Below are 13,784 nucleotides of genomic sequence, written 5' to 3'. Positions count from 1 at the left end.
TTGAAATGAGTATATCAGAGGGACAGCTCAGGTGAAGTGGTTTGGAGGAAAAGTTTGAGAGGCAAGGCTGCAATGATTTGGACATGTGCAGAAGAGGGATACTGGATATACTGGACGGAGAAAGGTGGTATGGAAAAGGGTGAAGTGAAGGCAGATGATGCCCTGTGGCGACCCCTAAAGGGAACAGCCGCAAGAAGAAGAAGTAATATCTACCTATATGTGAATAACACCTGTGCAGTAGGACTAAGTCCCATTCTGCATTCTTCCTATTGAAATAACAGGTATTATTTTAATTAATGACATTTCTCACTTCTCTTTTAATTATGAATTTCTAACCTAATTCCTCTCTGTGATTAAAGATTCACTTAATAAGCTGTAAAAATGTATTGTCTGATGATGCAGCATGCTAAGGATTAGATTAGGAATTCTAAAAAAAAAAAAAGATTATTGTCATAAATGTGGGTAATTTATTATTTAAGCCACGTTTTACTCTTTTTATTTGGTTGACTCTGACATGTAATATATATTATATAAGAAATACTGATTTATGCAAAGTCCCCTATTACAAGTGAATAGCTATTTAATACTATTTTAAGTCATAGTGGGTACCATCTTTCATACCGGATTTCCTATTGGCAACAGCCGTACAAGGAACGTACAAGGATAATTGCGCGGTTGCCAAGTAGTTAGTATCCTGTCGTGAGGAATCGGAGGACGCTTTCTTACCAACCTGGCAACTTTGAGTATGCGCTGGATACAGCAGACAGTATGGCGGACAACGAAAGTGATTTGGAAACAGACGGGCTTGAATTAGCTCTGGACACGTTGTGTGCTAAACACTGCAGCGGCGAATCGTCACTGAAGAGCAAAGAGTATTGCTCTGAGTTTTGTGAGGTATGTCGGGTGAATTTATATCCTGTGATTTACGGAGTCGGCGTTTGTTTATCGCTAACGATGCTAGCTTTGAGAGCTAATGCTAGCCCCTGAGCAGCTCTTTTAATGCAGTTATGTGTTTAAGGCGGAGGCATAGCACATCAGAGACAGAGCAGAATTAGTTAGTCAGAGTTTACAGGTACGAACTGGACTTTTGGGTGTCTTATTTTTGTATTAGTGTTTGTTTTTTTTGTTTGACGTTAGCTTTATAGCTAGATAGTAAAGCTAAGCTAATTAACGTTGTGGGCTTAACAAGGTTTGAAGAACGAGGGAAATGGAGCAGTTTCTACCCTTGCTGCCTAGAGTTGACGTCAGTTGATAAAAATGCAAAAAGACGTACGTACTGACAAATGGTAAGTTATTTTTAGGGAAAAGCAGGAGCGTGGTTTCCTTTCACAATGCAAGATGCCCTCGATGTGAAGAAATACCATAGCTGACTGCCAAATCGCAACTGAATTGTTTCACTATCCAGAATAACAGTACTCTGTTTTACATATACACACTTGGAATGCGTTTATCTGGGAGGCAAACGTTTGGATAGCTAGTCGGATGAATTGGCTTTTAACTATCCTAGAGCATGGAGCTTTAATTGCGTAAATTAATCCATAAGTTCCACCAGTAGCTGTACTTGAAGTTTACAATTTAATAAAGTTGATTAACTTTACTATTATAGCACTAACACTTACAAACACGCAGTTGCGAAAATGCTTCACATTTAGGATAAAAGAAACATCCCTCAATAAAATGGCACACTGTAACTACCACATGGTACCTATACTCAAAGGTGTATGATGTATAACTGAAATTAATACACATAGTTAAAACAAAGAAAATAAATAAGGAATACAAGTTTATAGTGTCTGCGAAATGAGTAATCTAAAACTGTGTTTTAAAGTGGACATGAAACACTAAACGTATTAAGGCTAATTTACACCATGGAATCCCACTCTACAAACGGTCATAGATTTAACACTATTTTGAAAGCGGATTTAGGAAATAAGTGTTTAAAGTTTCAGTTTTTAGATCATCTGTAGAACCACTTGTGCCTATATGTTAGCTAACTAGAGACAGAATTAATAACCTTGTACAAACTATAAAGCAGTGTATGAGGGTCACTGTTGCCTATGTCTGTAGCAATGACTTTTATGTTAAAAAAACAAAACATGGATATACTGTTCGTTTTCACTCTCCATTTCCCACTTAGTGGTTCTTTGTTGTTGGCTAGCTGCACTGAACCAGGAAAATCCACCTGTTAGGCATACTGCTTGGGCTTGTACTTTATAAATGAGCACTGTGTGGAGGAGAGTCTGTTTGATTCAGGTGCACTAGTGGTTCACTGGACCAACAAACTAAATTTGAAAATTCAAGGATAACAGTAGTTATATTTTATCATTAAAAATATCATTTCAATTAAAGAGTTTGGCCATACTTGTGAATTAACCATTATAGAAACATTTTCTTTCTGATAATTATGAATACTGTTAAGTTATGAGAGCTGTGGCACAAACCTTAGATTGGGTGATGGTCTAACAAATGTGTTAGACATCCATACAATAAATGTCTAATAGAGATGTCAAATAGAAATGTGCATTCTAATGAACATTTCTATTTGATTGTGTTACAGTGTGTCTTATTTACGTTCTTATACTTTGGTTCTAAGATCCAATTTGTGTTCATATTCACACAGCACATCCACCAGCTGTCTTTATTATCCAAACAATTTCAGTTAGAATTCTTCTTGGTTTTGATTGTAGTGTATTAAAACTGTTAAAACATTAGTACTCTGATGTGCAGTGTGGACGGATAACGAGTTCCACCATTTCATACCTAAATCACTATTTTCTATATATTACTTGTTTTTAACTTTTGGCAGCGTAAACCTTTCTGTTGTAAACTGTGTTAGATGTGGGATGAAAAACATACAGCTTTTAGCTGTCATGCATAGGATTCATTTAAGTCTTTCACATTTCTGTTTCATTCCTGGACAGCTTGTTGAGGAGTACACAGGGCAATGGCAAGTTCCTCTCCCGCAACTGAAGGTGCTGCGGACCGCATTCTACAATTTTACCAAAGCCACCACTGCCTTTCCAGATGACTGTCAGCATATCCAATATGTTCTCAGCAGTTTGGCCTTGTAAGTACAATGTTCACTGGAAGCTGTTTTAATGTGCTGTATTGATTGTAAATAAATTTATTTGAATAGCTGAACCCACGTATTTGGTTCGAAAATTCTTAATTGCCTAGCAGAGACATGACATAAAATGTTATTTCTAAAACAAAACTGAGAGACAGTTACTGTGAAAAATCAGTGTTGAAAATAGTACAGAACATTTTCTGTAAATCAGTGTTTGTTGATGCTTTCAGATAAAATTTAAAGGCTGTAGCTTAAATAGAGGTGAACCATAAATTCATGGAACCCTTTTTTATCTGTTGGGAAGAGCTGGAGCTCAGTGTCCAAAAGGAATAGCAGAGTTGTATTTGCTGCCTGTCTTTGAAATAGAAAAAGACACACATATTTTTTTTAACTTGAATCATTTGGTAATGAGCAGCACAATTTTGAGTTGATCACCTCTCCTTTAAAACTAGCACTTGTAAGGCATTCATGTTCTGGTGGTTGTCACCTTGGTGTGAGATATTTTTCTAATGTCTCTGTCATTGTCTTGCAGGAGCTTCTTTGAACTCATGCTGTTTTTCAGCAAGGAAGAATTTGTGGAAGAGCCTTTAAAAGACATCCTTGACTCTTTTCAGGTGATTAAAAACTGACCTGCTGTCAATTCACAGTACAATTTTGCAAAAGCCAGGTGTTTTTACAGGTGCTGAGTTTTAAACTAAAGGTAACAATACTTGTCTCAAAACTGCTGCCAGTTTCTTCTTGCACCAATGTTTTATGATTGAAAATAGTGACTACCTCAGCTTGCTTCTATAACATTAAGATTATTGAATGAACATCTTCTCTGCAGATTTGCCACACTCGCCTCATGAGGCACAGGAACATCTACCTTCAGCATGTAAAGCAGATTATTAAAGTAGGAGGCCCATGGGAAAATCCTGTGTTACAGGGAATCCTGAAGGAGGATGATTTGCCACCAAACGACGGTAGGCATATATGACATATAGGAAATAATACAATGCCTGTCCAAAATAAGAAGTCATACATGCTGATATTTCATTGCATTGCCTTTAGATTTGATGAGGCACACATAAGTTGTGATATAGTTTCAAAAAAGCTTGGGCAATGTCACCACATTTACAGAGTTGCATTAAGTTTTTTGCCCAGATCTTGTATTGATGGTAAAGGACCACTGCATAAAATCTTCCAAAGATTACATCAGGGTTATTCTCTGGCTCTGTGATGACCACTCCATGTATAAAAATAATTTTTCATGCATGGAGTCATTTTTCATGCAATCACTTTTTAAGAAATTAAGTGGGATGAATCTTGGTATTGTCATCTTGGAATACGATAAGAAAATGGCATGTAATGTCACTGAAACTTGACCTGGCCTCTTGAAGAAACCCCATTTCCACCCCTTCTTACCCTGATACACTCATTATTAAACAAATTTTGTTACTAAACTACCAAATGTTTCAGTCATCTTCTGTCATGATCATCCCCCCCCACCCCCAAGCAACCACATTTCCTCCTCAACACACCATTATATCTATCATCATGTTTTAATAATGCATTGCACTGTCATCGCCTATATATAAATATAGGCAATGACTTTATTTTCAGCAGGTAGTTCATATTAATACCCATCCCATGAGATTTACATTAACACATGCAATTACCTTCTATGCAGTTGAGGACTACTTGAGCTCAGAATTGCCAGTGTTCTTGGAGCTGCGAGTGCGATATCTGCAGGCCTGTGAACGAATGCAGGAGGCAATGGCTCTTGCTAAAAGCTGCCTGGAAAATCGTGAGGCTGGAAAGCATCTATACTTTCATCAGGCCTACTTGACCTGCCTCTACAAAGCCTCGCTGCATGAAAACCTTTACAAGGAGGTGAGAATTGAAGAGCAGAACATGTAAACTTGAAAGAATTAGTGATAGGCGTTTCTAAAAATAGACATGGATGAATAAGAAAGGGGGAAAAATGCATTCTTTAGTCTTATTTATTTGTTGATCTACTATGTATTTAAAAAGTCTATGTTCAAATCAACCCAAAACAGGAAAATAGTTAAGGCTATAGTATATTAGTAAATATGATGTAACTGTATCACATATAATAGGTGACCATTTTGCAAATTAAAAGCTTTGTGAATGCCATACATTAACTATAATACGTGTTTTATAATAAATAAATGTATATGTGTATTTTCTTAACTTCTTCCTTAGATGGCAGAGATAGATGGTCGTGATGCAGTGGAGATAATCTGCAATACAGAGAGTGTTGAAAAAGATGAGCTGTTGTTATCACTGTGTCAAGCTTTTCTTACACAGCAGCTACACAATGGAGACATGTATTACATCTGGTAAGTATGACCTCATATAAAGGATTCAGAAAATATTCAGACCCCCTCTATAGGCTTATCAGGCCAGATTTCAGTAGTTTATCCCATTCCTTTTTGCAGATCCTTCCTTGATCTGTCAGATTGGATGGGTACCATCCGTAAACTGCCATCTTTGGGTCTTTTAACATATGTTCTATGGGACCATGTCTCAGGTTTCTGTTACACTCAAGGACAATCAAACTTGTACTGAAAGTAAAGCTTGCGCTGTTGTCTTGACTGCATGCTTAAGGTCTCTTGTGCAGGTCTTTTTTTCCAGCCCCCTTTCTGAATTTAGCTTTGTTTATTCTTTCCTTATTTGTGACCAGTCTCCTTGTATCTGGCACTAAAAAGCTCTGGAGCGCTTGTGAGGGGGAAAATCTTAAAGCTTTACATTTATTAAAAACTTTTTATTGACTGTCCCTCTCAACATCTCCGTTATAGAAGTCTTAGAGTTCTTAAGAGAGTTCCTTTGACAAAACTTTTTTTTTAGTAAATGTAAGGGATTTGATTATACATTTTGGTGCAAAAAGTAGAAATATTTTTACTTTTTGGGCAGGAGGTTATTGACTATAGAGTGAAAGAAATAGCAATTTTACTACAATGGTGTGTCTCTCTCCTGTCAGTTTCTTCGGCCAGATTATGCAGGGTTGGGTATAGGGCATATCTTTGAATATGGCAGTAATGGGAGTTGTTGAAGTGATAACCCCATTACGGTGCATGACTTTATTTAATTATTTTAAATGCTTTAGCATCTCTCTGTTTGTTGACTTAATATCATAGTTGTTGCCTGATTAAAATCATACCTGAACTAGATGTATATGCCTTTATGCAGGGACCTGGTGTTTATCTGGAGCAGACTGTATCTTAGGGCCCATCCCTCCAGACAAGGCTTCTTAGCTGAGTGCTTGCAGCTGGCCTCCTCTGCTACCAATGTCAGAGCCATCTTCCCCTTCATAAAATTGGTCACTACAGAGGTGAGATGTCATTGCAGCATCATCTTTTGTCGCCCTGTTAAATGGTAACAGTTTCTGTACACTGTCTAAAGTGTACAGAAACTGTTTAAAGTTATGTTTTTAATACTGTTAAATATTAGTTAAATGCTTTGATTAAACAGTTAAAAACGTAAGTACTGGAGACATATGCAGTTGGCAATTGAATAATTTTTTCCTTTTGATTTGATTCTTATATCTGTTTTTATCAGATTTATTCATCTGTGTTTATTTCCTTTTGAATAGCTGGGTGGTGATGGAATTCAAGTTTGCGTGGAGCTTTGTGCCAGGGCCCTGCAGCTGTGTGACATGCAGGCTGACACTGTAACCCGGTCACTCGTTTGCAAGACAATTGCCTTCCTGCTGCCCCATGACCTGGAGGTCTGTCGAGCGTGTGCCCTTCTTGTGTTTTGCCAGGAACGAAGCTTGGAGGCATACCGAACTGTCTCCCTGCTTTACATGCATCCTGATCAGGAGCCGCAGCCCCACAACAACCCTGTCCGGACCTGTGTTCGCTTTCATATTCTTCAGGTTAGAGGGGGTGATGCGATATATGTTAAACTTTATCTGATATGGGCTATATTTCGATATTATAACTGTGTGATTTGTTTACAACTGTGTTTTGCATGATTGTTTTTTTCTTTTCCCAGATGCTAAAGGAGCGCCTATGTTTTGACCCTGAATTTTGGAACTTCCTGACCCTTAGGACACATTGTTTAGAGTTAATGAATGATAAGGTTGTGAAGGCTGCTGTTCTCGACGAGATGGAAGAGGAGAAGGCATATAGTGAAGAACTACTAAAAAGTAACTGTGTAAATGAGTCATGCACTCAAGACTCCATCTCTTGCAGCTGCACTGAAGCTGGATTTGTGAACCTTCCAGAAGAGCAAACTGTAGATGGAGAGGCCGGAAAACGTGTTGCACTGTCGGATAATGATTCTCTGAAGAGGAGGAAATGGAGAAAAAGGCTACGACGGAGAAAACGGCCTCGGTCTGATGATGAGTTTGAAATAGGTGATGATCCAGAGATCAAATACAATGTCAAATCAACCTCTTTAGGTAATAACTCTGTGTACTCACTAAGGCGCAATCACACTAACAAGGAAAATTCTTCTGTAAGTCTCCCTCTGAACCGCAATAGGGAATACTTGTCTAGATGTGTTAAGAGCAAAATTTTGAAAAGAAAAGGTCAAAAGAAAAGATGGTTGCAAGGTCTTCCAAGACTGGAGCTGGTACAGGCAGTGACAGAGAAAAAGGTCAAAGTTAGAGGGAGAAAACGGGGAAGGAAGCCATTATCAAAACTGGAACTCTCATATCCCGATAATGAAATATACCTTAACAAGGAGGAGTATGGATTTGAGAAAAAAATGGACACAGAAGACAAAGAGAAGGATATGCCTCAACTGAACTGTGATCTTGAAATGAGTGACCAGAAAGAGAACCAACTTGGGCACTTGAACAGAGAAAATGGAGAACATAATGATTTGGTTTGTGAAATTAAGAATGATAGGCAGATGAAAGACCTGAAAGACAATGAATTTGAGCAGATGACAGACTTTAAGGAGAATGGAGAACATCCTGATTTGGCCTTTGAAATCAAAAGCGAACAGAGAGCGTATCAACTCGAGAAGATGATGGGCCCTAAGAAAGAAAATGGAGAACATAATGGCCTTGATTGTCATAACACTTTAAGTGAACCATCCCAAGAGGAATCTCAAACACAGGTGGAATCCAAACTTTGTGAAGGTCCACCCATTGAGAATCAAGCTGCTATCGGTATTGCTGAAGCTGATCCTGTGGACCTTGATGGTCCACTATTGGAGTTATTGGATTGTCCAGTAGAACTCTTTCACAGTTACTCCTTTAAATCCAAATCACCTGACAGTGAAAATCCTCAACCGCCAGAATCTACAGCATCTGAGGACCTTAATGGCAGCAATGAAGAGGAACCCCATCCGTCGGTTGAAACAGAAACAACAAACGTTGAGGTTAGTTATTTCTCCATATTTACATTACTGTGCAAGTGTCTCAAGCCTCCCTTATTTCGTTTTTTGCCAGGATGCGAAAGGGGAAAGGGATGCAGTGAGTTATTTAAACATGCACACCCATGGAAATACAGGCAAAAACAAAGTTTGTACAATTCTAGCAAGTCAATTAAAGTCCATATTTGGTATGAACACCTCTATTCTTGAACTCTCTTAGGCAGGTTTTCTTGTGATTTCTTTAAGTAGTCTTCAGGAATAGTTCTTCCAGGACATTCAAAGCTCCTCTTTGGATGGTGGCTGCCTTTTGTTCTATTCTTTGTCAAGATGATCTACACTTCATTCAATAATGTTGAGGTCCAGGTTCTGGGGAAGGCAATCCATGATTGATAGTGTTCCACTGAGTGTTTTTTCTAGTCAGGTACACTTTTCTGCACTGACAGTGTGTTTGGGGTCATTGTCACGCTGAAAATTAAGCCACTGCCAATCAGATACTTTCCACATGGTATTGTATGATGACTCAAACTATGACCAGACTTTTCTGCATTTATAGTAGGATCAGTTTTGACAGTTACCCCAGTATCACTGGAGACCAGTGTTGGGCAAGTTACTTTAAAAAGTAATTAATTATAGTTACTAGTTACTTCTTCAAAAAAGTAACTGAGTTAGTAGATTCTAAAAGTAATTAATTACTTGAAAAGTAACTATTGCGTTACTTAAAAAAAAAAAAGTTTAATCCTCTGGGGTCCAGGGCATAATTGGCCATTTTAACCACTTTTTTTTTTCCCATCTACATTTCACCTTCAAAAACTATTTATTTGCCTTGTTTTGTATCATTCTTTTCAGCACAACCTCACGTGTCTGAATTTACAGTTATGTTTTCATTTTGACATACTGTATTAACACAATTGATCTAAAATCAGACAAAAAACATAAAATCTGAGTAGAAAAAGTTATATTTTTTTATTGTAACAACCACAAACATGTTTATTGAATCATATTTCATAACTTTAAATGCAAATATAAATTGTCAGTTTTAAAAGCCTATGCACAAGTTTTGCAAACAAGTTATTTGCAGCTTTTTACCTTTTTTACCCTCTTTTTTTTAATAACCATTTCAAACTATTTACATAACAATCAGCTGTTCTGCATTCAATAATAATAAATTATTTGTGCCACTCCAAAAAAATAATTTCTGTCCACTATAAAGGAGAACATCACAGCCTGATACCTGCAGGTCTGACAGCAGCAGGTGTATCACTCCTGTTTTCTACCTGGAGATAGCAGTCACCTCGTTGTTCTGACACACAACACAAAACTATCCGCAACACTACACACTAACTACACAAGACAACACACTGCTGTCTCTCTCTCTCTCTCGCCACCACTCCTAAAACTTCCCCTTCTTCCTAAACCAAATGTCATTTTGCCATATCATTTTTGATTGGTCGACATGGTGCATTTTTCCACCATCACGAACGGGCTGGGTTTTTTTTTTTTTTTTTTTTTTTTTTTTGGTCTTAAGCAGAGAGAGCTTGCTAGCGCTGTCCTTAGACGTTAACGTGACAAAACTATTCAGGAAAAAACAAGCATATATATTCTTTATCATGACTCTGGTTTTACGTGGCCTATCAACACAATTTAAAAACTGGTACATATCACCTTGTTGCTTTGTCATCTTAAGCAGCTGCGCACACTCCCGCGGGCGGCAATCACTTTCTGGTAGACAATCTGGTAGGCTTTTCTAATGACCATTAGAAACGCCGTTACTTGTAACACCGTTAATCCCATCACTGCTGGGGACCACAGACTTTTGCACAGTACTGTAATTTAAGAAATGTTGTTATGAAAGTCAATTACTTCAAATATCTCCCCGTAATATGTTCTCTTTTCTTCATATTGGGTTGCATTTGATTGCACATATACACTTCAGGAGAAGTACAGTTTTGCATGCAGTGACATGATGTGAATCGATGCCCTGCTGCTTCCAGCTCTGATTTGACTTTTCTCTTTTTCAGGTAAAAGTTAAGAGAACATGGAAGGACAGGGCTCTCCGTACTCAACAATATTCTCATTTGTCCCACTACTGCACATTCTGTGGCAAAGACTACAAAGGCTTGAATGTTATGAGACATGCTCTCTCGCACCTCAAAAGTAGGAAACTAAGATGCATTCTCTGTGGAAAACGCTTCAAACAGCTTCCCTTTGCCAAAAAGCACATTCTTGAGCACATTGATACAATGTGCAAACAAAAATCTTCTAATAAGGAGCCATCCATTGAAAATGCTCAAGCTGCTAATGGAGTAATAGACAATGCAGGAAATAAGTGTAAGCCTTGGGATAAAAAACAGACTTCTATTTCTGAGGACGAAACTTTTGGACAGAGACCCGGAAGCAAAGCTAAAGTGTCACATCTCAAGAGGGAAGAACGAATCATCAGGAACCTCCGTACCCTCATCAAGAAGACATCTGTGCTTCACAAAAAATGCAAAAAACCTAACACAAATATATTCAAACAGATCGACTTTAAGGATGATCAGGTAATCATTAAAGAAGGCCTGGTAATTGTAAGTAATCCATCTGTGATTGAAGAAGAGGGGCAGGAGACGCCTGCAGGAGAAAATGCTTGTGGTGCAGACATCACATACCACTTGTGCCCGTCTGACTCCTGTGATAGAGTATTCTTGAGGATGACCAACACACTAACAAAGCATGCTATCAAATGCCATATTACTGAAGACAAGGTGCTAGAGAAGACTTTTGTTTGGGCCAAACACAAGTGCACCCTCTGCCTCAGGTAAGAGAACTTGAAATAACTGCAGATATATATAAATAAAAAAAAAAAAGGGCGGTCTCTTAACTGATTGTAAAACACTAAAAGACTCCATACATGTACAGTTAAAGGGTTTGAATTTGGGAAGTTGATTCAGCATGTTACGCACTGTTTTTTTTCTCTCAACAGGCAGATTCAGTTTCTTCAGCATTATAAGGACCACATGAAGAGCCACAGTAGTCCTCTTCCACACTTCTGCTACCATCTAGAGTGTAAGCAGCGCTTTGTGACACAGCAGGAATTAAAAGATCACGTAAATACCCACCAGCCCTTCCGACCTCAGTGTCCTTTCACTGGCTGTGAGAAACTTTTCTCAAGTTATCTGGGTCTATATGACCATGAATGGAGGCACTATGTCCCAGTCCCGCAGAAAGACGAGCTGGAATTGGGACCCAGCAAACTGATAAAGGAAAGCGCTGAAGCTCCATGGAAACAGAGAGTGAAGGTCGAGGAGATATGGCTACAGAGTAAAAAGGGGCAGCAGGAGAGTCCCATTCCTGATGGTGAGGCCTCTCGTGTTGAGGATCTTACACTAATAAACAAAACTGATGGTGAGACTGGTGGAATAAATGCGCAAAACAATAATCTTCTTAAATCTGATAACTATTCAGAGAAAACTGTTGCAGATCAGCACACAGATGATACCAAACCTACCATCAATGGATATGAAGATGTGAAAACAAATGTTTCAGAGGGGTTTATGCCCACTTCTCACACTAACGCTGCTTCAGCGACTCCCACCAAAAGATGTCGAAAAAGACCAACTGTCGAGGTAGACCCTTTAAACGTCAGAGATCTTGAAGATATTTCTACTTTGGCCGAGGGAGTCCAACAGAATATAGCAGAGCCACACATTCCTGAGCACAAAACCTTCAAGCCCGAGGATCCCTCCTACGCAACTTTTGTTAAGGCCCCTTTCATCCGGCCACCTCCGTCCACCTACCTGGATGAATCTGTGCTTTCAATGCGCAAAAGGAGGTCCACTGATGATGCTCCCAAGAAAATTATTTATTGGAGTCATAAGAAAAAGAAGGACCCTGATCCAGAAAAGGAGCAGCAGGTGGAGGATGTGGCCCCTGAGCATAAGATCAGACATCGCTGTGATAAATGCCTTTCCTCTTACAGCAGTCTGGAGGAGTTGCAGAAACACAAAGCCCTCAACACGTGCTCTTCCCTCTTTGGCTTTGATTCAGATGATGAAAGTAAGTTTGCTTAACTCCATTTTCTGACCCTGTTTTTTTTTTTAATTTTTATTATTATTATTACCTTGAACAACCAGTAACTGTTTTTTCCCCTTGCTGTTTTTTAGGTTAATATTTGCAGGAGTGTGAAGAGTTGCGGCAATTGGAATGGCTATTTCTGTTACTTGGCTTAGGAGGGGCCTTCATGACAACTAAACACTAAAATCCTTTCTTAATGATCAGTCATAGTGCTTGAGGCAAAGGAGATGTAAACCAGAAAATACCTAGTACCTAAAGAAAAAAACAACAACAACAAAAAAACAAATTTGGGTTGAAACTACACACAATATTTATTCACCCTTTTTAAAAAAAAAAAATTTTTTTTTTTTTTTTTTTTAAAACTAATTTGACCTGCTGACTTTGTCAAGTCCATGTAAATTTGAGAAATACACTAATTGTCAGGTAACGGGAATCTGAATAATGGACCCATTCCCTCTGCTGTGGTGTTCACGAGTCTTTGGAGACTGGATAAGAGAATGAATTCTACACACAGTTCATCATTGGAAGTGTGAATTGCAGTGTGCAAACAACATGTATGTTCTGTGGTCTTCCAAATGAGGCATGGACCACTTAGTTTGTATCGTAGAGCACTTGAGAACTTACTAGACATGACTGTAAAGGTGGATATCAGATGGCTGCATCATCGTAACTTTTGTACACTGTAAAATCTATTTTCTAAATAAGTCCTTCAAACCCCTGTCACAAATGCACATTTTAAACTAAGAAAATCATGTGGGTAGCAGTTGGGCAGGACTGGGGTTGCCTTTATTAAATTTCTCTAGTTGCGATACAACAATTATGTATTAGGGCCGTGGCCAAAACATTTGAAACAATGTAAATCTGCCTTCATTTTGTCAAACTTTCTGTACAGCGTATGCATTACTCACAATTCTGTTAGTGCCAAGACTGAATCAGTGTTCACACTGTAGGATGATAAACACAATGTAACTAATACAGTACCAGCTTGCTTTAAAGTTTTTATTCTTTTAAGTTGGTTTAAACAATGATTGTGCATTTCTTTATGTAGAGTATTTCACATTTATCATATATGAACCTTTCAGGTGGTTGATCTGTTTAATACCTTTTTGATGTAATGTTTATATAAGACGATGCACTTAAACCTGCTTATTTATATGTACAAATGTCAATAGATTGGATTTGTAAAGGTATTGATTCCCCATCTATTTTTCTTAAAGAAAAAAGTGATGAAATTTGTTTGAATAAACAAACTAAACTTCTGCCCTCCAGTGTGATCTGCTTTAAAGTTTAGGTTGCGTGCTGTGGGGTAGTATAGTAAAGGAAAACACAAACT

General features: G+C 38.2%; 1 protein-coding gene across 2 annotated transcripts; it reads left to right on the top strand.

The window, feature by feature from the left end:
- Nucleotides 1-682: 682 nt before the first annotated feature.
- On the top strand, nt 683-13,710 carry znf654 (zinc finger protein 654). 2 transcript variants are annotated; one of them, XM_084907775.1, is made up of 12 exons: nt 683-894; nt 2,922-3,067; nt 3,600-3,681; nt 3,894-4,029; nt 4,737-4,939; nt 5,273-5,409; nt 6,260-6,401; nt 6,663-6,947; nt 7,067-8,404; nt 10,417-11,195; nt 11,361-12,433; nt 12,541-13,710. In XM_084907775.1, the coding sequence occupies exons 1-12, from the start codon at nt 769-771 to the stop codon at nt 12,543-12,545; spliced, it is 4,452 nt and encodes a 1,483-aa protein (XP_084763901.1). In that variant the 5' UTR covers nt 683-768; the 3' UTR covers nt 12,546-13,710. The 2 variants fall into 2 exon arrangements, with proteins under 2 accessions (XP_084763901.1, XP_084763900.1); XM_084907774.1 differs by lacking the exon at nt 12,541-13,710 and having other exon boundaries at nt 11,361-12,462.
- Nucleotides 13,711-13,784: the final 74 nt, after the last annotated feature.

This window comes from Perissodus microlepis, chromosome 16, assembly GCF_051167445.1.
Source record: "Perissodus microlepis isolate ML-2025 ecotype Zambia chromosome 16, ASM5116744v1, whole genome shotgun sequence".
Lineage (NCBI taxonomy): Eukaryota > Metazoa > Chordata > Actinopteri > Cichliformes > Cichlidae > Perissodus > Perissodus microlepis.
The sequence above is the reverse complement of the archived record's forward strand: the minus strand, read 5'-3'. Positions and strand labels throughout refer to the sequence as shown.